The following is a 22,532-nucleotide window of genomic DNA, read 5'->3' as shown; positions in this document are numbered from 1 at the left end:
ATTAAGAACTTTATCTCTCCTGTATATGCCACTTAGAACAAATGGCTTTCACTTTTACCATGAATTGATTGCAATCTAGTCACCTACAAAAGAATTAGCTAAGATATCTATAGTTGAGGTATTTTGATGGATATGTTAACTATTTATCCTTCATATTCCTCAAGTTCTAACCTTATTTTTGAAGTTATGTTAAGAAGTAAAAAAAGATCTGAAACATATCTCAGATCATATAAAAATAATTTGACATTTGATAGTATTCCCTCAATCTTTATAGTGATTCAGTATTCTCCAATTTAAAGTGTTTATCTTTTTGAAAATCATAGTGCATACTTTGTTACCTAATATCCATATGATAAATCCCCCTGAGTTTTATTCTAGGAATAAATGGAGGGTGGGGGGGATCTACTGACTAATGTGCTTTTTTAAATAAGAAAATTAATATTCTGAAACACAAGATGCCCCCAAGAGCTTGACCCCATCCACGGTCAACTCAGTTTATTTTGGATGCCTCGTAACATCTCTTTCCATTTTTTCCCCTTTAGATATTATCCATTCTGTTTTTTATCCCAAATCTCCCTATTTTGTATTTGTTTAATCTTATCAGTCACTTCATATTTTAAAAAAAAAAGGCAGCATGGCATAGTGGATAGATAGCTAGTCTTTAAATTAGGAGGACCTGTTTTCAAGTCCTTTTTCTTTTCTTGTTTTTTAAACTCTTATTATCTGTCTTCAACTAAATACTGATTCTAAGGCAGAATAACAGTAAGGTCTTGGCAATTGGAGTTAGTTGACTTGCCCAGCATCACACAACTAGAAATTATCTGAGTCTAGATTTGAACCCGTAGAATCCATTTCTTTCACATATTGGCTCTATGATGCTAGATATTTCATTTAACCTTTCAGTAGCTAAAGCATTTCTCTAACACTCACTGATGAAATCACATATCGAGAGGAAAAAATAGGCAAAGTTTAAATTGTAAATACATTTTTTAACCCTTACCTTCCATCTTAGAATTAATACTATGTATTGGTTCCAAAGCAGAAGAGTGGTAAGGTCTAGTCAATGAGGGTTAAGTAACTTTCCCAGGATCACACAGCTCGGAAGTGTCTGGGGCCAGATTTGAATCTAGGACCTTCCATCTCTAGGCCTGGCTCTCTATCCACTGAGCTACTCAGCTGTCCCTATGTAAATAAATTATTTTAAAATTATATTCTCATTTTTCTAGATGTTTGTGACTCATTTTTATCAACTTATTTTTAAAATTTATTTCTTTTCTATGAATTTCTACCTAAAATACTTTGTTTTAAAATTGAATTTGTCTGTGGCTAAACAAAATTGAAGTCAGGTAAAATAATGCATAAACATAGAAATTTATTTCTAATAGATGAAAACTTAAAAATTTGAAGTTAAAAGTCTTAGTTATAAAAAAGTTTCTGTTAAAAGATAGATTTGGAAAGTTTTCTTATGTAATGTGTCATCACACTAACTTCACTAGTTTAGCTTATTTTAAATTGGCTCTTACCCATAATATTTTTATGCTTAGTAATTCTTTTGAAGAAATTAAGGTCCAAAGAATTGATCTGTCAATTAGCAAACATTTATTAAGTGTCCACCAGGTGCCAGGCACTAAGGATACAAAAATAAAATAGTGCCCAGCCTCAAAATGCTTATATTCTATGAGGAGAAACAACTTATGCATATAGAGATATTGCAAAATAATTTTGTGGGGCATGGCCTTGTATGGGAAGAAGGAATGTCAGGAAAGGCTTCATGCTAAAATAGGTGCTTGAGCCCAAGGATGGAAAGAAATGTGGGATTCTGAGAGGTAGATAGGAGAAGAAATTATATTCCAGTATAGGGGGCAATAGCCATGGCAATGATACAGAAGTGGGAGATGGAATTGAGATATATATGTATATATAGAACTGTAAGTAGGCCATTGGATATACTAGTTTTAAATCCATAATTTCAATTATAAAATTGCATCTACCTTGGAATCCAGTGATGTCTTCTAGATTCTTCATTTTTAGGATGAAGATTATGTAATGGGTGTAATGGAAAGTTAGTAGTAAAGACTCTGGCAGTTATCTTGGAGAGAAAAGAAACTAGTCTTAAAAGTGAAATAAAAGATTTCACCAGAGAAGTAAAAATATGTCAAAGATTTAACATGTATTAAGTAGAATTTCAAACGGTAAATATTGAATATTTACTATGAGAAACAAGCATAATATTGTAAAAAAAATGGATTTTAGTAAATATTAAATAGTATTTATTAACTAAGGGAACTAAAGATATTAATAAATTGTTTTATATTATTCACTCATTCACCAAGCATTTATTGAGAGTACAATAGTCTGGGCACTAAGCATACAGAGAAAAAAAATATTCTCAGTCCTCAAAACAACTTATGTTCAATTGAGGGTAAAACAACATGTATACATGTAAATAAATTAAAAATAAATACAAAGGAAACACAAAGGAATATGGGGGAAATGCAGGAAAGGCACTAGCAACTGACTATACTTAAAAAGCATTTATTAAAGTGTTAACTGTGTTGCAGATACTGTGCTAAACAGTGGGGATTCAAAGAAAAGTAAAAATAGTCCCTATTCTCAAGAAACACATTTTATGGGGAGAGAGTATGCAGAAAGACAACATGAAAATAATTTGGTAAATACAAAGTATACAGAGAGTAAATGGAAGAGACTCTGAAGGTAGAAGGGATTATTAGCATGTGGGGAGGAGTGGAAAAGGTCTCCTAAGACATAGGATTTAACCTGAGGCTCTAAAGAAATTAGAGAAACTAAGGGAGAAGGTGACACTGTAGAGCATCCAGGTATGAGAGACAGTGAATACAAAAGCACAGAGAGACTCAATGCAGAATTGCATGTTTAAAGAACTACTAGGAGATCAGTGATGATAGAACATAGAGCATAGAGAGGAGAATAAATTGTAAAGGAAAAACAGGGAGACAGCAGAATATGAAGGGCTTTAGACATTAGACAGGGGAATCTATCTTTGATCCTGAAGGGAGTAGAGAGCCACTGTAGCTTCTTGAGCAGGAGGGTAACCAGGTCCAGAGCTGTTCTTTAGAAAAGCCACCTTGGGGCAGAAATGAAGTGAGCAGAATCCTGAAGCAGGGAGGCTAGTCTAGAAGGTGTTATAGGAGTCCCAGTGAAAATTGAGGGTAAAAATCAGGGTAATGGCTCTAGGTATAGAGGAGGGGTTGTATAGGAGAGATGTTGTGAAAGAAGAAACAAGATTTGGTAACAAAAGATAGGTGATGTGACTAACTATTAAGAATTGAGAGCAATGCTGAGGTGTTAAATCTGGCCCACTGGTGTCCTTGACAGTAATAGGCAAGTTGAGAAGAGAGAATTATTTAGTTGGAGAAAATTCTGGACATTTTGAGCAGGAGAAGTCAATACAACATAGAATTCACAATGTTCCAAAGATTTCAATTTGTGACACAAGTTTATCAGTGTTTTCAGGTTTTAATACAGAAAACAAGCACATTCTTTTTCTTTCAAGTTAGCAGAAAATCAAAGCAATATGAAAAATCTAGTGCCCCTAAGTAAACCCACTTTGAAGGAAATTTCATATTTAAACACAATATTTTGCTGAAATTGCTGTTTTGTAAGCAAGATGGGAAAGGCAGTTCACAATAAAATTGCATTTTTCCCTTGTGATTTTGTTCCTTCCTAATTCATTGTCAGTGTTATATGATTCCGAAATTTTGATGAAGCTTCTCAAAAAATGTCCAGATAATGAATATTTTTACATCTTTTCTTCCCGTCACTCACAAAACCATTATGTCTAGATTGTTGTTAAATCTTTAAAATGTCCAATGAACATTTACTTTTGAGGCCTTCAGTAACCACGATGAACAAACTTCTTTATGCTGAGAACTGATGGGTGTGCACAAAAGCTGAGTGTTTTGCGTGGGTAAGTCTACATGCTGACTAACAAGTTCAGCACTCTTAAAAGGCTGCTAAAAATTTAAATTGTCTTAACCAATTTTCATTTGTCTAATTTCTTTCTCAGAAGTTTTCAACTTATTTTTTCCTTAGTATAATTAATGTTCTGTGTTTTACTCTCCCTTTTGTCCCTTTTTCTTTTACTTAGTTGATTTCTGAATGTTTCCCTTTATTCCTGTGATCTTTTCATAGAGGCACTGTCTGGGTGAAGCTTTGCATAAGTCTATCAACAATGTAAGTGAGCTGCACTTACAGTTTGTTCACAAGGGCATGCTGCACTTCTCAGTTTTGCATAAGTGACATCATTGCTTTAAAGCTTCAGCCTCTGATAGCAAAATACATGTTGGCAGAGTCATTAAGAGGATTTGTTCAGATATAGTTAAAAAAAAGCTTTTGTACTGCATCCATTCATTTGTATATGTGCTTACATCTGGCATAACACTATATCATATTAATAAACGGCATTTTTATGTGAAATCAAAGCAAGCTTTTCATAGTACTGTTCTGAAGCATAAAAACTCATGATGCCTTTCTTTGATACTCTGAATGAAAGTAGTGCTTTAAACAAAAGTCACTTTACAAGGCAGCTTACTAATAAAATTGGCAGTGAATTCTAACAGACCTAAACACTAAAAAAATCGACTTGTACTTTTTCAGGCTCTTAATTCATTTTATTAAAACATTCTCTTATTAGATTTCAGGACTTAAAAGGTACAGTTAAACAGTCATGATATTTTGGAAAATTTATGTTTATATTTACCCATGAAATATTATAGAAATTCAAAAGTTATAGGCACAAAGAAATGTGAGATGAGATTTTTTTTTATTATTTTAAGCATTTATAATGGCTATTTTTATCTTGTATGTCCCCAGTGATATAAAAATCAAAGTAGTAAAGTAATATATTATGTATAAATGTATAATTTCATTTTTTACTTCCTAAAAAAAAATAAAAATTTTATACAAACTACTTAGTGTTACCCTCTAAGATCATTTTATGACAAAAAGCCACCTTGAAGTGTTTTCCCTGACATCCTAGAGAAATTAAAACTCAGAGTTTTTGTATACCTTGAAATTTTATCTTATTACTGAAGTACAACTATTTACTTTCACCTCCCTAATTTCTTTTAACTCTACCAAAGAAGAAATTTATACTTAAGATTTCCTTATGGCATCAAAGTTCTATCCATATCAAGCCCCACAGAGGCAAAATCTGAATCTCTCCATTAAGAATACTTAAAACCTAATATCAAGGGGGTGGCCAGGAGGTTTAATGAATAGAGAGCCAGTTCTAGAAACAGGAAGTCTTGGATTCAAATCTGGTCTCAGATACTTCCTACTTGAGCAAGTTACTTGACCCCAATTGCCTGGTCTTAATTTTCTTCTGCCCTAGAACTGATACTTTGTATCGATTCTGACAGAAGATAAGGATGTTTTTTTTAATAAAAATTTTAAAAATAGTATCAAGGATATAGCATAATATTTACTTTCTAAACTTGGAGGTGCCACATAATGAATATGGTATTATTCTTTGAGACTTTGTTGGAAATTCTTCCCTTTTGAGAGCAATATATTATTCTTGAGTCTGTTGGGACTATTTAGAAATTAACTTTTGGTTTGACTATTTTCACATCGATCCATACTTTTCCCTACTTACTGAAACACAGGATACTCAGAACCCAAGACGTAGGACTATAGCCAGAAGTAAATCGTATCACATATCAATATAATTTTTCCAAAATAGGATCTCTATTCTGTGTAAGTGAACGAGCCCATTATCTTTTCTGTAATTTTTATTCCCACAATTATGCTTCTCCTAGAAAATATTCAGATTCTAAACCCAACATCATAAGAATCCTACAGTGATCTTTCACTGGCTTAATAACCCATACATTACAATATTTTAAGACCCTCTAATTGTATTTCATTTCTACCTCCAAACCTTTTTTTCCCTAGTATGATGAAGAAAGGTGGTAAAAACATTTAGCAAAAATTTGCTTTAAACTGCTGCTATAGTAGTCTACTTACACCTGCCTCTTCTTTGCTCTTATAATCATTGCTTTACACACACAAACACACACATATTACTTTGTGACCTTTTAGACTTTTACACAATTTTAGAAATAATTTAGATATATGGTTCTTTAAACAGCACAGGAAATTAATTAAAATAGCTACCTACATCTTCACTGTAAACCTAATTGATACCCTCTTTATTCTCTTTCTTTTAACTAACAAATAAACTGAGGACATACTACAATACTTTCAGACTCATAATTTCAACAATATGGGTGTTCCCTCCAGATCACAAGCCTTCTTTAACTGATCTTTGTGAGTTGCTCTATCTGAAAAATGTGTCCTCTTGCCAGAATGATAATCTAACTACAGACACACAGTTCATGACCCAGCTCATAGCAGAGACCTTCCTGTTTGGTAAAAACTATCAGAACTGATGCTCAGGTTCTGGAGTCAGAGGATCCAAGTTCAAGTCCCACCTCTGACAAAGTCAAAACACTTGAACCTCTTGAGCCTCAATTTCCTCATCTCCAAAAGGAGGGAGCAGGACTAAAGTAGCCTCAGAGATATCTTTCTGGGATAACTACAAACCTGTCTACCTTTTTTGTCAACAATGTTTCGTAATGGCATGAATTCAAGGAGATAGGATTTGTGGAGTGATTCATGCTTTCCTCATAATTAGTGTGCTGTACTAAGAAATGCATTATTTAAAAACCTAGTGATTTACAGTCAGTGTTTAATCTCAATCCATATTCTAGCATTTTCTGAATGATAGAGATTTTAAGATATCTTGAAAATTCTGGATTACATAGTGATAGCATTGAAAACTAGTGTTTTAGGAATTGTGCATAATACTATATGTTCTATTATATCATGTTAAGTGCTTTAGATGAACAACTTCACGAACAATCTGAGTCTATGAAGCCTATGGCTAGGGTTCTATCTCTCACAGAACCCTTCAGAAAACTGGTTGGTAGTGATTAAGCAAAGATTTTCTTTAAAAAATTTCAACTTCAGATTTCAATTTCAAAACTTTTTCCACAAGAAAATTTTTTTTCAAAAAGCAATCTTATAAAGACATAAAGCAATAAAGTTTATCAGACCACATTATTCCATTTGATATAGATCTGAAACTTGTAATTTTTATTAGTGTGATTGGGCACAAGGGGAATTTTTAAGAAAATCATGTGCAGAATAGTGTGTCTAATTTATTTACCTAAGCATTTATCACACAATTTAGATAAGAGAAATTAATATAATGAGAACTTGAGGGAAAGTGAGACTCAAGCATTTAATGATAAAATTAACTAAATTGGAGATCATTGAAGATTGATAAAATAAGAACTAAAAAAATTAAAATATTTAAAATATTGTCAGAGTATTTGAGAATCGTAATCAGTGTCAATGGAACTATGGCTCTTTACATACTGTATAACCTCATTTTGTTTCTATCAGCACATTTTAAATAGAGCCTAATTTTTTTAAACTGCTGTTTCAATAAACTACATGCCATATTATTACATAACAAAAAAATGTACCCAAACTTGTTCAATTCAAAATCTTTTTTATCGTTCTTTGTGTTTCAAATTAATGAGGTTTTACTGTATTGTGTTTCCACAGCATATACCAAATTCAGCTGTTATAAAATACCAGTTCATTTTGCATTGCTTTTCTCATTTTTGTTATTTAAATGCCATATAATTTTCATGCTAAATATGGCCTGGCAATTTTATGCCATCCAACTAATTCATTTCTAGAAAGAGAAATAGTCACTAAATTTGAATGCTAAATTGCATGATAAAAGTTCTTTGAGTAGAGTTCTCTTTAAAATGAATCCAGAGCTTTATCCAAATATCCTGAGAAATATTTGAAGGAAAATTGGATTATTTTGGGATGGTTTCAAAGTTGGAGAACAGTTATGTTATAAAACATGCACTGACTTGTTTTTAGGCTGGTACAATTTAGAACGCAAATTTATATGAGAACTGATATTATCTGTCTGGAAAAAGATTTCTAAAATTACTCTTTAAGTTTTCCCATTGCAGGAAAATTTGTTTAACATGCAGATATTTTTTATGTAAAAGACATTTAGTTAATGTTTCTATGGTTTTTCATTTGTAATCAATCTAAATGTAATATTTCCTCAGGAATTTCCTTTTTTATATGCTGAAAATGTTAGTCATAATAATTTTAGAAGAGTATTTTTGGTGCTGTGAGCCTTTAAGTTAATGCACAACAGCACAGACACATCATAGTTAATTGATTAAATTCTGTGGCTACAAATATAAGTACATACTCAGAGGACACTATCAAGTATTCTTTCCTATTTATACTGTCTTACAAGCTTAAAAATAAAATTATTGGTTTATAAGGTCTTTCATTTAGAAAATGTCAATTTCCTCTTCTTCCCAGAACCCTCCATACATGTTGTGACAAAGCTGTCACCAGAGCAACCCCTAGGATACAGTGAATCAGGGTGAGCGCCTGGGCCCCATGCTTTTCGGGGACCTATCCTGCTGCAGGAACCAGTTGGCTGGGCATTGACTCATGAAGGCAGCCAGCTGGGGAGAAGGAGGTGACTCATATACATACACACCCCTCAGCCCTTACTTACACACACCCCTCAGGCTGCATGTTGTCCTTTTCTGACTTCTTTTCTCCCTGCTTATAATTGTCCTTAATGTATGTTTCAGCCTGATTTCACCTGTCTCAGTGTTGTGGGTGGGGAGTAAAGGACACACAACATAATTAACCTCAGGTTCTGTATCCCCAGGAGATGGCCCTGGTTGTTGCCTCTAGGACTTAGATTTGCAGATGTTATGATTTAAGAGGCCAATTTGCCACTTAGGAACTGCCCCTTAAAATTTAGATAGGCTGCCATTCGAGTTGCAGCTGTACATAGTCTATGTGAAGCTGGTTCTTTCTTTAACCCATTTTGCCTCCAGCTATAGAAATGTGAGTTTCAAAACTTCAAGTTTTACCAAAAATACAACTTTAAAATAGCTACTTATATGCATTAAATAACTTAAAAATGATACTACTGAAGAGCATTTATTAAAATAACATTTCCAAGATTTTTATTTCTATTGTCAATTGATGAACATATATTTTATAACTCAATGATTCTTAACTGATTTCATAACAACCTATACTAATCTTTGCAATGCCCTTGAAACTTAGTTTAGACTATAAAAATATAATCCAGGAGCTTTATCCTCAATTCCTGGGCTTATTACTATTTTCTCTAGCAAGAGGGGAGGCCATTTTAAAAAAATTATATGTTATTGGTAAAAAGAAGCATCTGCTTCCAAATTGTGTACCCAGACTTTTTTCTACCCTGCTGCTGCTTAGGTAATTCTTCAGCTCATCTCTTACTCAGTTTCTCATTTATCTTTCCTTATGAGAATCATGATGTAGTCTTCAATTTGCTTCTAAGAATATGAAATCCTATGTTCGTTTTCCACCAGTTAGAAGGAGGGATTTATTTACTCTAAAATCCTTTTTCTCATTGGCAGAAAAATCTGTCTAATCTGATTTGCCTGTAGTATTTTTAGTTACTGATTTCACAGCCCCTTATTAACTGCAATTTCTCCCCTACACTTAGCAACAGATTTTTTTGGAATTTGGTTAGTATAAAGTTTAAAGGGATAGTAACCAATACAGAATACAGAAATTAAATAGAACATTAAACAAAATTAACTAGTTTCATCATGTGTGTCTGAGCATATACAATACACACATACATTTATCTTTCATACTTAGAACAACCACAACAAAAATCATATGGTTTTGTGTGTACTAAAATGGTCAGGTATAATGTAAAATTATATTGGTACTCATGTTACCCATCTTCAAAAATATTTAGTAAATCATTTTTGTAGGTTGAAAAGAAACTACCTGATTACTGGCAATGGCATAGATGTAAAATCAGAAGGCTTTATAGCTAGATGGCCTAGGCAGAACTTTTATTAAGACCCTTTTTAGTAACCATTTTAAGAAATAAAAATCAAATAATGATGTTAAATGATGAAATAACAAATATCTCCCCTAATGTTAGAGGAAGATTTTATAGAATAGATTTAAAAGAAAGCTTGCAAAAGTGAATTGGCCTTTTGATACTGTCCTCTTGAGATAGACTCAACTAACATAAATACATTTACAATGTAATTGCATAATTACAAATATTTCTGTGTATGTATAATTTATATTCCAACCTGTTTCATGTTACAAATTTGACTTTTATTGCAAATAAGAATATACAGTTGTGTTTCTACATATGGATTGCATTATTCCCAGGAAGTTTTAGGAATTTTATATACAGTAAATTTCAGTCCAGTTTCAAGGACAACTTGTGAAAATGATGTGAAGAATTATTAAACACATGTTTCAGTGATATCGTTTGGTAAAAATTTTATAAGTGAAAATTTTCTAAGAAAGTTTTTATTAAAATTAATTATCATTGAAAGACTTCTTCCCTTAGATTAACAGTTCATAAGATTTGCTTTGTATTTATATTTAATCATCTACCCTTCTGTGGCATAGATTTCCTTGCTGAAACAGAATTTGGAAATGCAGCTCTCCCAGTCTCAGACTTCTTTGCAGCAACTACAAGCCCAGTTTACACAAGAGAGGCAACGTCTTACACAAGAACTTGAAGAATTAGAAGAACAACACCAACAAAGACACAAATCCTTAAAAGAAGCACATGTCCTTGCTTTTCAAAATATGGAAGAAACAAAAGAACAAGAACAAAAGGTATAATTAGTATATTTTAATGACAACTGCAAAAATGGCATATTTGGAAAATCCCTCAGGCTGATCTAATTATAATTAGCCTTTCAAAGCTTATTCTCTAGAGAGACCCCCCCCCTAAAAAAGCCAGCCTGACCCCATTTTACTTTATTCACATATTTACAACAGCCCTATCTTTTTAAGATGTGAGTTCCTAAACAGAAGAGTTTTTGTTTATTGACCCATATAGGGTCTGGTAGATACAGTTGTAATCAGCTGAATTAGAACCCCCCCCCCAAAAAAAATGTCTTCAAGCTCCCTATTTAATTCCATGCTACCATTAGGAATGATTATCTCTAGATTATACTATGTGACTTTCGCCTTTATTCACTACAGATAGTGAATAAATCTACTAAATGTTCCATTTGGTCCATCCCAAATAATAAAAGACACAACCATAGGTATTTAATATCATCTACTGATAACCTTTTACCACATATGCTCTCATGAGGCAGAGTATATCAAAGCAAAATGTATTTGACCAAATAATCTTTTTTTCCTCTTTTCCCCTTACCTAAGCAACTCACATTGAAAAGGAAATAAGAGGAACTAGAGGGCAAAATACTTTAATATTTTATATTTTGCCTCTAACAAATTTGCTAAGCAGTCTCTAAGATATCCTATAATGACAGTGTAGACAAACCCATGTTTTCCTCAGGTGAAGTGGGTATTTAATTTAACTCTTAGGAGAGTCCAAGATCTTTTGATTCCGAGTTGACAAAAACTAAGAGAGATGTGACTGGGGGCATTTGGGTGACTCAGTGGATTGAGAACAATCAGACCTCAGACACTTCCTAGTTGTGTGACCCTGGGCAAGTCACTTAACTCCCACTGATTAACCTTTACCTCTTTGACCTTGGAACCAATACACAATATTGATTCTAAGATTGAAGGTAAGGGTTTTGAGAGAGAGAGAGAGAGAGAGAGAGAGAGAGAGAGAGAGAGAGAGAGAGAGAGAGAGAGAGAGAGAGAGAGAGATGTGATTATATTGCATGAATATGTCTATTCATTTAGTGAGAATGAAAATTCAGGCTTCAGAAAAGCATTTAATCTGCAAACCTTATCTCACTATAACAGAGACTTGCAATTGACTTGTAGAAAACTCATAATTCATTCAGTTCAGTTTCTTTGAACATTTATTTATTTCTATAAGACATGTGTTAAGTTCTCAAAATACAAAAATAAAACAAAACAGCATCTGCCTCAGAGTGTTTGAGCTCTAAAAGGGGAGATAGGACACATACCCAAAACAAATTAGAATTTGAAAAGTGCAAGGTAAAAGAGAAGACTTTGAAATGAAACATATTGACAGATGACCCCCAGCTTACTATTAAGAGACCTGAAACACTGTACATACACCAGCTGATAGCATCTATTTGTATTGATTTTTGCTTGTTTAGTCCATGTATATGTAACATGACATTCTGCTTTTTCTTCTAAGCTTCTCAATTTGAGCAAAATGAATTTGCCTTGACTGAGTCCAAAATATAAGAAAGACACTTGATTGAGAATCTAGAAAGTATAAATCAGACTAATGTGGGACAAATGCAAAAAAGATGTGCAATTAAACTTCAATCTTGAAGTGGAGGAATGATAATGAACTTAGGGAATGTTCTCTGTAGGAAATAGCTTATAAAGAACCTTTGGGGATTTAATAGGCAGGAGGAGGAAAGGAAACTTCAAATCTTCCCTTTGTCATCTAGATCTGTTTAACAACAAATATCAATTTAATATAGTTTATTTTGTCTAGTAAGATGTTATTCCAGTGGTTTACAAACATCTCTAATTTAGGAACTCTCCAATTAAGTTAGTGTTTATCAGTGTTCCAAAAATTATGATTTTTAGCATCTGGCTCTCTTTTAACCACTCTCCCACTGTCACAGTGGAAGGAGAATGGTCACCCAAAACCTAGCAATAAGTTAGTAGTAAAAATATAAACTTGAAAAATCATCTTTATGGAGGAAATAATTGGGAGTGAATAGAATCACCTAGGAAGAGAACAAACAAAAGAAAAAAATCCTGAATACAAAACCTTGAGACCAACCTTTTAAGAAGAAAATGGATTTTTTTACATTTAAGAAGAAAATGGATAAGGAGGCCAGCAAAGGAGATAGAAAAATCACCATCAGAAAAGTAGAAGGAAAATGAGGAGAGGGTAAAATATGGGAACCAAGAGGGAAAGGCTAGTAAAAAGTGGTTCCCTATTACATACTGAAGAAGAGTTAAGGAAGAAGAAACCATTAGATTTGGTGATTAGGAGCTCATTTTTAACTCTGGTGAAAAAATATATAGAAAACAAAGGAAATTTCTTTGGTTCAAATTATATGGCTTTGTTCTTTAATGATATGCCCTTTGAGCAAAGGTTATGGCCTGGAAGATACAAATTTGTCTACTTCTAGAATTCTAAAAAGGTTGGCATTTGCTAAAATTCATAGCTAGAAGAGACGTTTACTATAATTCATAGATTGAAGAGACCACCATAGTGATGTAGAGTAGAGAATTAGAAGTCAGGAAGACCTGAATTCAAGTTCTGTCTCTGACACTTCCTGGCTCTGTAACCTAAGGCCAACCATTTACCCACCCAGCTTTAGGCAACCATCTAATGCTACATGTGAGAAAACAATTGTAGATCTGCATATGCAAAGAGTTTTCTTGCTCTGACCTTCTTACACCTATGAAATCACTGGTCTGGGAAAGCAAGAAAAGGATTTAGTTAATATAAAGCTATTTTTGGTAATGCATTCATCATTTATTTGGGGTTTTTTCCTTGCTATTTAATTTGTTTCATTCAAACATAATAAAAATTGATTATTTTTTCTTGTTCTTGGTATTCTAGGCTCTTGAAAATCAGTTACAGCAGAAACATTCAGCTGAGCTTCAGTCTTTAAAAGATGCCCATAGAATGTCCATGGAGGGTTTCAGGATAGAAATGGAACAGGAACTTCAAACACTCCGATTTGAATTGGAAGATGAAGGGAAGGCCATGCTAGGTATTTCTCATCTAGATTATCATCTTGCATGGGGCAGCTAGGTGATGCACTGGATAGTTGCCAGACCTGAAGACAGGAAGACTTGATTTCAAATAGCCCCTCAGATACTTACTAATTGTATGACTCTGGGCAAATCACTTCACTTTCTTGGCCTCAGTTTCCTCATCTGTAAAATGAGCTGGAGAAGGAAATAGAAAAGCAATCCAGTAGTTTTACCAAGAAAATCCTAAGTGGAATCACAAAGAGTCAGAAGTAACTGAAGAAGAACAAAGATAATCCTATATATACTTGTATATTGTATACTATACTCCTCCATTTAAAAATATTTGTATATTATAGCAATTAAAATTAATTTTAAGAAACCTTATCAGAATAATTATACATGTATATAGTATATTTCACTTGAATACAGACATACACACACAGGCCATTACCAGATGAAGGTTAAAGAATAGAAGAGAGGGACGTACAGATCTCCCATCAAGGAGAAATGTCTCCTTACAGCAGTATCCTGTAGTGCTTTACCATTTTGTCCTTAATTCTGGACAGCAGGTTGAGTTAGAGCCTGAAAGTTAAGGGACCCTTCTCACCTCTACTCCAGATGAGTCTAAGAGCTTTCTGCTGCTCCTGCAGAAATAAAGAGAACTTGATAGGTATGAATTCACAGGAGGAACTGCTTGATAAATCTCTCCACATTTCAGACAACTCTCTAACATTATGACCTGACGAGTGATTTCTGATCTACACTGGTAGAGGAAAGTCCCTTGTGGGGAGTTCCCTATACCAATGAAATCTAGACCAAAAAAGAAGAAAGGGCAGGCAAGAAAACAGCTGGTATAATAGAGAATGGGCTTTGGAATCAGGATGACCTAATCTGTGTTTAATACCTCATAGGCAGCTCTCTAAAGTCTGAATTGCCATCTGCATCATCAAAGGGAATTTTCTTACCAAGAACATCCCTCTTCCTTTGAAATCCCAGATATATATGAGGAAGAATTCACTTCTTTCTCAGTTGCTCGAGTCACTTTTGGAGTTTTCAATGTGTATCAATGAGGAGGATGGTTAATTTTGATTTCCCATTGTGACTTGCTATATTAGTTCCGAGAGAATTTTGGCCAGGAGATTTTAAAATCACTACCAGTTTAAAAGGAGAGAAGTTATTTTGAGCTTTTTAAAGGAACTAGATAATTACTAGTTACTTAAAAGTTTTCTAGAATACTGTGATTATTCTCCAATTGTCTCTCCTATAGCTCAAAGGCCTCTCTCCTTGTTTTGTATCCAACCTTCCCACATTGATAACATCAGGGAAAAAAAGCTATTTCTATACTGAAAGAGGAAAGACAAAATTGTTCTGAGTATTATGGAATACAAAAGGAAAGCTATCAAGCAGTGTTGCCAATCTTTATGATGATTAAGTGATTTTGGACAGTTCACATGTTTTACTTTGCTTTTTCCCTTGAAAAGCCACAACAGTCCAAACTAAGGCAAGATTTTGAAGGGAGCTTTAGTAGGATGGAAATACAGGTTCTCCTTAACTTGTGTGAGGACTAAATTAAAACAAAATTCAAGGAACTGGTTTTAATAGAAGGACATACCTTAAGATCTTTAATTAGAAGAAATTATCAAGTTCTCCATTCTGTCATTTTTAAAGATATAACAACTTTGGAAGCCACTAAACTAAGAAATATGTTTTGAAAACTGAAACTAGACTGCCTTACAAAGTAGCAAGCATGCTTTCTGCTTGAATATTTTAAGGGTTCAAGCAGAGACTTGAACTGATGTTAGGAATAGAGAAGCTTATAATGGAGCATTTTTGTGAACATAATTTGTTCCATATTTTGACTTGTGTGTATCCTCAGAGCTTTGCACAATGAGTACTTAAGAAATGCTTGATTAGTTGGTTGAGGTTCTTAATTGGGTGAGAGGTTAGTCTATCTCTTATCCTATTAAGCTAAGAATAATAAAAGATAAAGATTACATTTTATTGGATCACAATATCACTTCCACAGAAACATTAAAATCATTATAGAAAGTCTTCCATCCAAACAGTCTTGATATTTCTTAACTTTTGAACTGTCATTGTTATTGAAGACATAATAATATAATTAAATGTGCCCAAATACTTTAAAAGTATATATAATTTGTAACAGTTTAAATTGAAACAATATTCAGATATTTACTAAACTGTCAATAATACTTTTGAAATAACTGATCACTTTTTTTCATGGAAACTAGCCTCCTTACGCTCAGAACTAAATCATCAACATGCAGCAGCAGTGGACTTGTTAAGGCATAATCATCAGCAAGAATTGATAGCTGCTAAAATGGAACTGGAGAGAAGCATAGAAGTTGGCAGAAGACAGGTAAATAAAAATATTCTACCATATGAGAGACACATTCATAATTTTTAAAGGCCACAAAGAAATAACCCAATATTTGTAGCAATTACTCACTGCTTTTATATGTTGAAATTTTGTTTTAAAGGGTAAAAAATTGACTTTTACCTATGCTTTTGTTACATGAAATCTTATTTTATATATTTTTAATTAAATGTTCTACACTGTTGTTTTCTGCACTAGTGAAATCTAACCAAGAGATTTGTCACTTCTGTAGTTGAAAAATGAAATTACAAGTTGTTGGAATAATCATAATAAACAATATTCTACTATAAAAGAATCATACCCTCTACAAATTAAAAATTACATTAATGAAGTAAATGTTTTAAAAGCTTCACTACTTTGGTCTGTCTACCCTATTGTATTTTTCTTTTCATTTTGAGAATTTGAAGGCTTGAACTGGGTAATTTTGGTGCCAGGGGGTGGGGTATACTATAATGACATTCATCATTTATTAATGAATTAGATTTACTATAACTTTAATCCTTTGGTTTTTGACTGTGTTAAGTGATAAGCTTTAATCTCTTCATTGTATATCAGAAGTTCTAAGTTACCCCTAGATGGTAGAAGGAATGTTCTCCCCAACTGAGTTCACATTGCATTAAAGAATGTCTAAATTAGAGAATATGATTCTATAGAACTAAAGAATATGAACATGCAGCATATATATCCTCTCTTAGAAGAGACACTATAACCAGACAAAACAATGTCCATATAATTTGGTAGATTGTGGGTACCAGATGAAAGATCTATTGAAAGAGTGAGGGTTTCTTCTCCCTTCTCCAAGATTATATAGATGCTTTTTAGAATAAGCAATTTAGATGTCTAAGAGGCACATTCCTCCTCTTTTGTAGCTTTTTAAAGGCAAGGGGAAAAGATAGTTCTCTTATGCTAAAGTAGGCCTTATGTCATCATCTCATCCCAGTCCTTTCATCTGTCTGATCAGCAGCCCAGTGAGTGCAGCTTAACAAATTTTTGTTAAATGTTTATTATGTGCAAGGCACAGTACTGAATTCTGGGAATGGTCACATTTTGGACTGTGATCTCTGTCCAGCAGTAGAGATCATAGTCCACCCACACTTCTTCACCCTTTGTGGCTCTTTTCTGTGCCTTCCCACAAATCCTCTTCAAGGGACCTCTCTAGGATGTTGTCAGCTACTTTGCCAAGGAGCTTAGCAGTGGCAGAGAGGAGAGCTGTAGAACAATCAGTTAAGAGGCCTGAAAGGGACAAAAGGAAGATTTTTTTTTTAAGGATAAAGGAAGATGTGAGCACATTTACTGGCACCAGGAAAGGAGTCAATCCAGTTATTTATTCAATCAACATTACTGAACATGAGACACAGCAGAGGATACAAAGAAGACATGGTCTCTGCCCTTTTAGACCTTATGAATGGGGAGATTCATGGACACTTATTTAATAAAAGAAATTGCTAAATTAAATACTTAAAAATTGTGGAAATTCAAATAAGGGAAATTCCATCAGGGTTGACTGGTCAGGTGATGTTATTTGAATCATTCTTTGAGGAATTGATAGAAATTAGAGTGAGACAGAGCAAAAAATAAGGAAAGGACAGAAGAAACTAAGGAATAGTAGGGAAATTTTCCATACCAAGACTTTCATAAATGTATCCACAAAGTGGTAAGTAATCCATTTTAACTAGGACATAAAGCATTAAATGGTATTAGTGAAAGATAAGGCTAGAAGAGTAAGTTTGGGCTAAATTGTGAAAGGTCTTAAATAGTAGTAATAGAGTAAATTTGGGGGCTTTATTGTGTAGGTAAGACTCATAATGGTCTTTAGAATCTCTGTATAATTTTTTAATTATACATTTGATTGAAATCTACTTCTCCAGAGTGGATCAATGGAATATATTAAGGGTAAATTACCTCAGCAAGCTAATGTTCAATAAACCCAAAGAGCCCAGCTTTTGGGTTAATAACTCACTATTTGACAGAAACTGCTAGGGAAATTGGGAAACAGTATGGGTAAAATTAGGTTTAGATCAACATCTTACACCCTATAGCAAGATAAATTCAAAATGACTAAATGATTTAAATATAAAGAGTGAAATCATAAATAAATTGGGCAAACAGAGTAGTATACCTCAGATCTGTGGGAAAGGGATTTAAGACCAAGCAAAAGATAGAGAACAGTAGAAAATGTAAAAATGAATTACTTTGATCATATCAAATTAGAAAGATTTTGTACAAACAAAACCAATGCCACCCAAATTAGAAGGAAAGCAACAAACTGAGAGAACATTCTTATAACAAAACTATCTAACAAAGGTTTAATCTCCCAAATATATAAGGAACTGAGTCAATTGTACAAAAAAACAAGCAATTCCCCTATTGACAAATGGGCAAGGGACATGAATAGGCAGTTTTCAGATGAAGAAATCAAAACTATCAATAAGCACATGAAAAAGGTTTTCTAAATCTCTCATAATTAGAGAAATGCAAATCAAAACAATTCTGAGGTACTACCTCACACCTAGCATATTGGCCAATGTGACAGTAAAAGAAAATAACAAATATTGGAGGGAATGTGGCAAAATTGGGACACTAATACACTACTGGTAGAGTTGTGAATTGATCCAATCCTTCTGAAAGGCAATTTGGAACTATACCCAAAGGGTTTTAAAAGATTGCCTGCCCTTTGAACCAGTCATACCACTGCTGGGTTTATACACCAAAAAGATAATAGGGAAAAATACTTATACAAAAATATTCATAGCCTCACTCTTTGTAGTGGCAAAAAACTGGAAAATGAGTGTCCCTTGATTGGTGAATGGCTAAACAAATTATGGTGTCTGATGGTGATGGAATACTATTGTGCTGAAAGGAATAAAGAACTAGAGGAATTCCATGTGAACTGGGAAAACCTCCAGGAGTTGATGCAGAGTGAAAGGAACAGAACGAGGAGAACATTATATACAGAGACTGATACATTATGGTACAATTGAATATAATAGATTTGTCTACTAGCAACAATGCAATGACTCAGGACAGTCCAGAGGAACTTATGAGAAAGAACAATATCCACATCCAGAGAAAGAACTGTGGGAACAGAAACACAGAAGAAAAATGTATGATGGATCATGTGGTTTGATAGGGATATGATTAGGATTTTGATGTTAAAAGATCACTCTTGCAAATATGGATAATGTGGAAATAGGTTTTGAACAATGATACATCCTTGTCAGCTCAAGGATGGGGATGAAAGTGGAGGGGGTGGGGGTGGACCATGAATCGTGTAACCATAGAAAAATATTCTAAATTTAAAAAAAAAATCTATTTCTCATCTATAAACAGAATGTTAACATATTAGAAATACATTTAAGAATTCTTTTTTGACAGGATGAGGAATATATATGTCGAATATCAGACCTACAGGAGGAACTAAGACACAGAGAACATCATATATCTGAATTAGATAAGGAGATAGAACATCTTCATGAGAGTATAAATGCCCTAACCAAAGAGTTGGAGTTTAAGGGAAAGGAAGTTCTCAGAATACGAAGTGAATCAAATCAGCAATTAAGGTATTATTTTTTCTACAGTATAAAATGTTTTCTCTTGTTTTAAAAAAGTGTACATATTAATATTGTTTGATATAAGAAATTGTCATATTGTACAGCTAAGTTGTTTTAATATCTTAAAAAACCAAGTTATCAGCTTCTTAAGGAGTTGAAGTATATTTTTCATTATTTATGGACAGTGTTGGTACATAGAGTATATGAAATATTTATAGCATAAACAGCATATTTTACAATATGATTAACTAAAATATTTTTTAAAACATTTTTAAAAAGCCTTAAAGGACCCAACATTTACAAGCTAGAAGATTAGAGAAGTAAGTAGATTGATGATTTAGGTTATTTCTCTAAATTTTCCATGTATATAACTATTTCCAATCTGGCAGAATACAGTGAAATAAAAGACTGACTTCAAATAACTTTTTCTTAACAAAAAATAAATTAAACAGGTTGCATGAGCAAGATTTTAACAAGAAACTTGAAAAAGAGCTGGATGTCATGACAGCAGACCACCTCAGAGAGAAAAATATCATGCGGGCAGATTTTAATAAGACTAACGAACTACTCAAGGAAATAAATTCAGCTTTACAAATGTCGTAAGTTTCATTATGTTAAACAAAATTCATATGTAATTAAGTTTAAGTAAGGTAAGGAGATATGTATTTAACAGACTAAGTACTAGTATTTTTGCTTCAGTTTAGAGATAATAAAAAGAGCTCTCATAAAATTTATCTTATATGTAACATAACATTCAGTTTGAGAAATTATTTAATTAGGATGAATCTGTAAGCCAAGTGAATTATTTTATTTATTTCTATAATTGCACAGAAAACATTTAAACAAACTGCTTTATGCTGTTTGTTAAATTACTGTTAAAACAACAAGAATATACCGCAGAATAATTAATAATGTCAAGGAAAGAATTATACCTATTTTAACTTTTATTAAACTCTCCAAAAGTATTTGTAACTATATGAAAATTTTTAAATTAAATCTGAAAGAGCTCAGCTTTTCAAATCTCTTAAGCTGTTAGGCTGACAGAGTTAGTTTCTATAGATGATAAAGTTTTACCCACCAACACCATCTCAGACTTTGGCTATATAATAGGAAACATTAAATAAGAACATTTTTACAATGATGATCTGTTTAGAAAAAAATCATATGACTTGTCACAAATTCAAAGGAAAAGGAGTAAAAACACCACTCAATTCTATATTTCAGTAAGTAGACATGAATTAGTAATAACATAAAAGAATCCCAACAATGGAAACAGGCAGATTACTGGATGAGAAAAATTAAATTTTACTATGATTTCTCTATTATTCATCTCAGTGCTATTTATTGAGTAGAACCTGAATATCTGTAAAACTACTGTGTTTTCCTTCTTTGGGAAACCTCTTATTATCTTGTCAGTTTGACCTCCCCAGAATACAGTAAGAGTCAAGAGACTTCTCCTTCACCTAAAGGGAAAAAAAAGAAAATTATATTTACCACAAGAATAATCTATGTCTATGTGTCTTGTCTCCTTCAACTGTAAACTTAAGGGATGAGGATTGTCTTTGGTATGCCTCGTGTCATTTTACTGTTTTTTAATGTTGTGGATATTAAGTAGTTATTAAATGAAATAACTTTTAATATTAATATCTCATAAGTACAAATAATTTTCAGTAAAGAAAGGCAAATAAAAATTATGAAGTGGTTTTGTTTTTAATATTTATTTAACCACATGGCTAAATAGTTGTGTGGGTTTGTTTTTTTTTACTTTCTATCTACCTTTGTCTTTTGTTAACCAGTTACTAAAGTGAGAAGGGAGAGAAGTTAGCCTAGAGCAGTGATGGCGAACCTATTGAATGGTTGCCAAAGATGGCATGCAAAGCACTCTGTGGGCATGTGCACTGTCATCCACACAAACCCCCCTCCCCCAGTTTGTTACTAGAAAGACAGAGGGACTCAGGCAGAACTGCACCCCTCCCCCTCTCCCCCATGTATGATGACATTTTTTCACATTCCCCTGCCCCTCTGCCCAGCAGCCCAATGGGAGCGCTTTCTCACTTCCCTGTGTAGAGTAAGGGAGGGGGTGGGCACATCACTCAGTCTGGAGGATGGGGTGGAGGTGGGGCCCAGCACGCCATCTCTAAAAGGTTTGCCATCACTGGTCTAGAGACTAATTCAGATAGTTGAAGCGTTATGTTTGTTTATTTTTTAAACCTTTACCTTCTATCTTAGAATTGATACTAAATATTGGTTCTAAAGCAGAAGAGCAGTAAGGGCTAGGTAATGGGGGTTTAAGTGACTTGCCTAGGGTCACACAGCTAGGATGTGTCTGAGGTCATATTTGAACCCAGAACCTCCCATCTCTAGGCTTGGCTCTCCATCCACTGAGCCACCCAGCTACCTTGAAGCATCATGTTTATTTCTTAGATGCTTCATTTGAACTATTGGATATTTCTGGTCAATGTTCTGAAACATTTGGTTTTGAGACTGCCTTGCATTGAGATTGATGATACAAATTAATATCTTTCAGTATTCACTTAATAGAGGAAACCTGCTAATTGGTGATAGTACTTAGCAGGAATAAATCACCTCTATAGCCTTTTAAAATTTAATTTAATTTTGTTTAACAAAGTTCTAACCCTATCCTGTCCATGCCCCAATTAAAAAAAAAAAACACCTTTGTAACAAATAGGTATAATCAAGCAAAACAAACTGCTGCATTGGTCATTTCCAAAGCATATATCTCGGTCTATATCCTGAATCCATCACTTCTCTATCAGGAAATGGGAGTAACGTGCTTTGGCATTGGTCCTCTAGGATCAAGTTTC

General features: G+C 33.4%; 1 protein-coding gene across 9 annotated transcripts in view; it reads left to right on the top strand.

The window, feature by feature from the left end:
• The window catches only part of FAM184A (family with sequence similarity 184 member A), a 141,482-nt gene that overhangs the window by 103,348 nt on the left and 15,602 nt on the right, over nt 1-22,532 (top strand). For 5 of the 9 annotated variants that reach the window (XR_462902.2, XM_056818683.1, XM_007484494.2 and 2 more), the window contains 6 exons: nt 4,171-4,212; nt 10,537-10,749; nt 13,622-13,775; nt 16,011-16,138; nt 19,532-19,716; nt 20,160-20,306. Coding sequence is in view for 7 of the 9 variants with exons in the window: in XM_056818683.1 (XP_056674661.1) it covers nt 4,171-4,212; nt 10,537-10,749; nt 13,622-13,775; nt 16,011-16,138; nt 19,532-19,716; nt 20,160-20,306 (869 nt within the window). In the remaining 2 variants the exon portion in view is untranslated. The remainder of the gene's footprint in view (nt 1-4,170; nt 4,213-10,536; nt 10,750-13,621; nt 13,776-16,010; nt 16,139-19,531; nt 19,717-20,159; nt 20,307-22,532) is intronic. The other 4 variants (XR_008916653.1, XM_007484492.2, XM_001379737.4 and 1 more) reach the window with 3 other exon arrangements.

This window comes from Monodelphis domestica, chromosome 2, assembly GCF_027887165.1.
Source record: "Monodelphis domestica isolate mMonDom1 chromosome 2, mMonDom1.pri, whole genome shotgun sequence".
In the NCBI taxonomy this organism is placed as follows: domain Eukaryota; kingdom Metazoa; phylum Chordata; class Mammalia; order Didelphimorphia; family Didelphidae; genus Monodelphis; species Monodelphis domestica.
The sequence above is the reverse complement of the archived record's forward strand: the minus strand, read 5'-3'. Positions and strand labels throughout refer to the sequence as shown.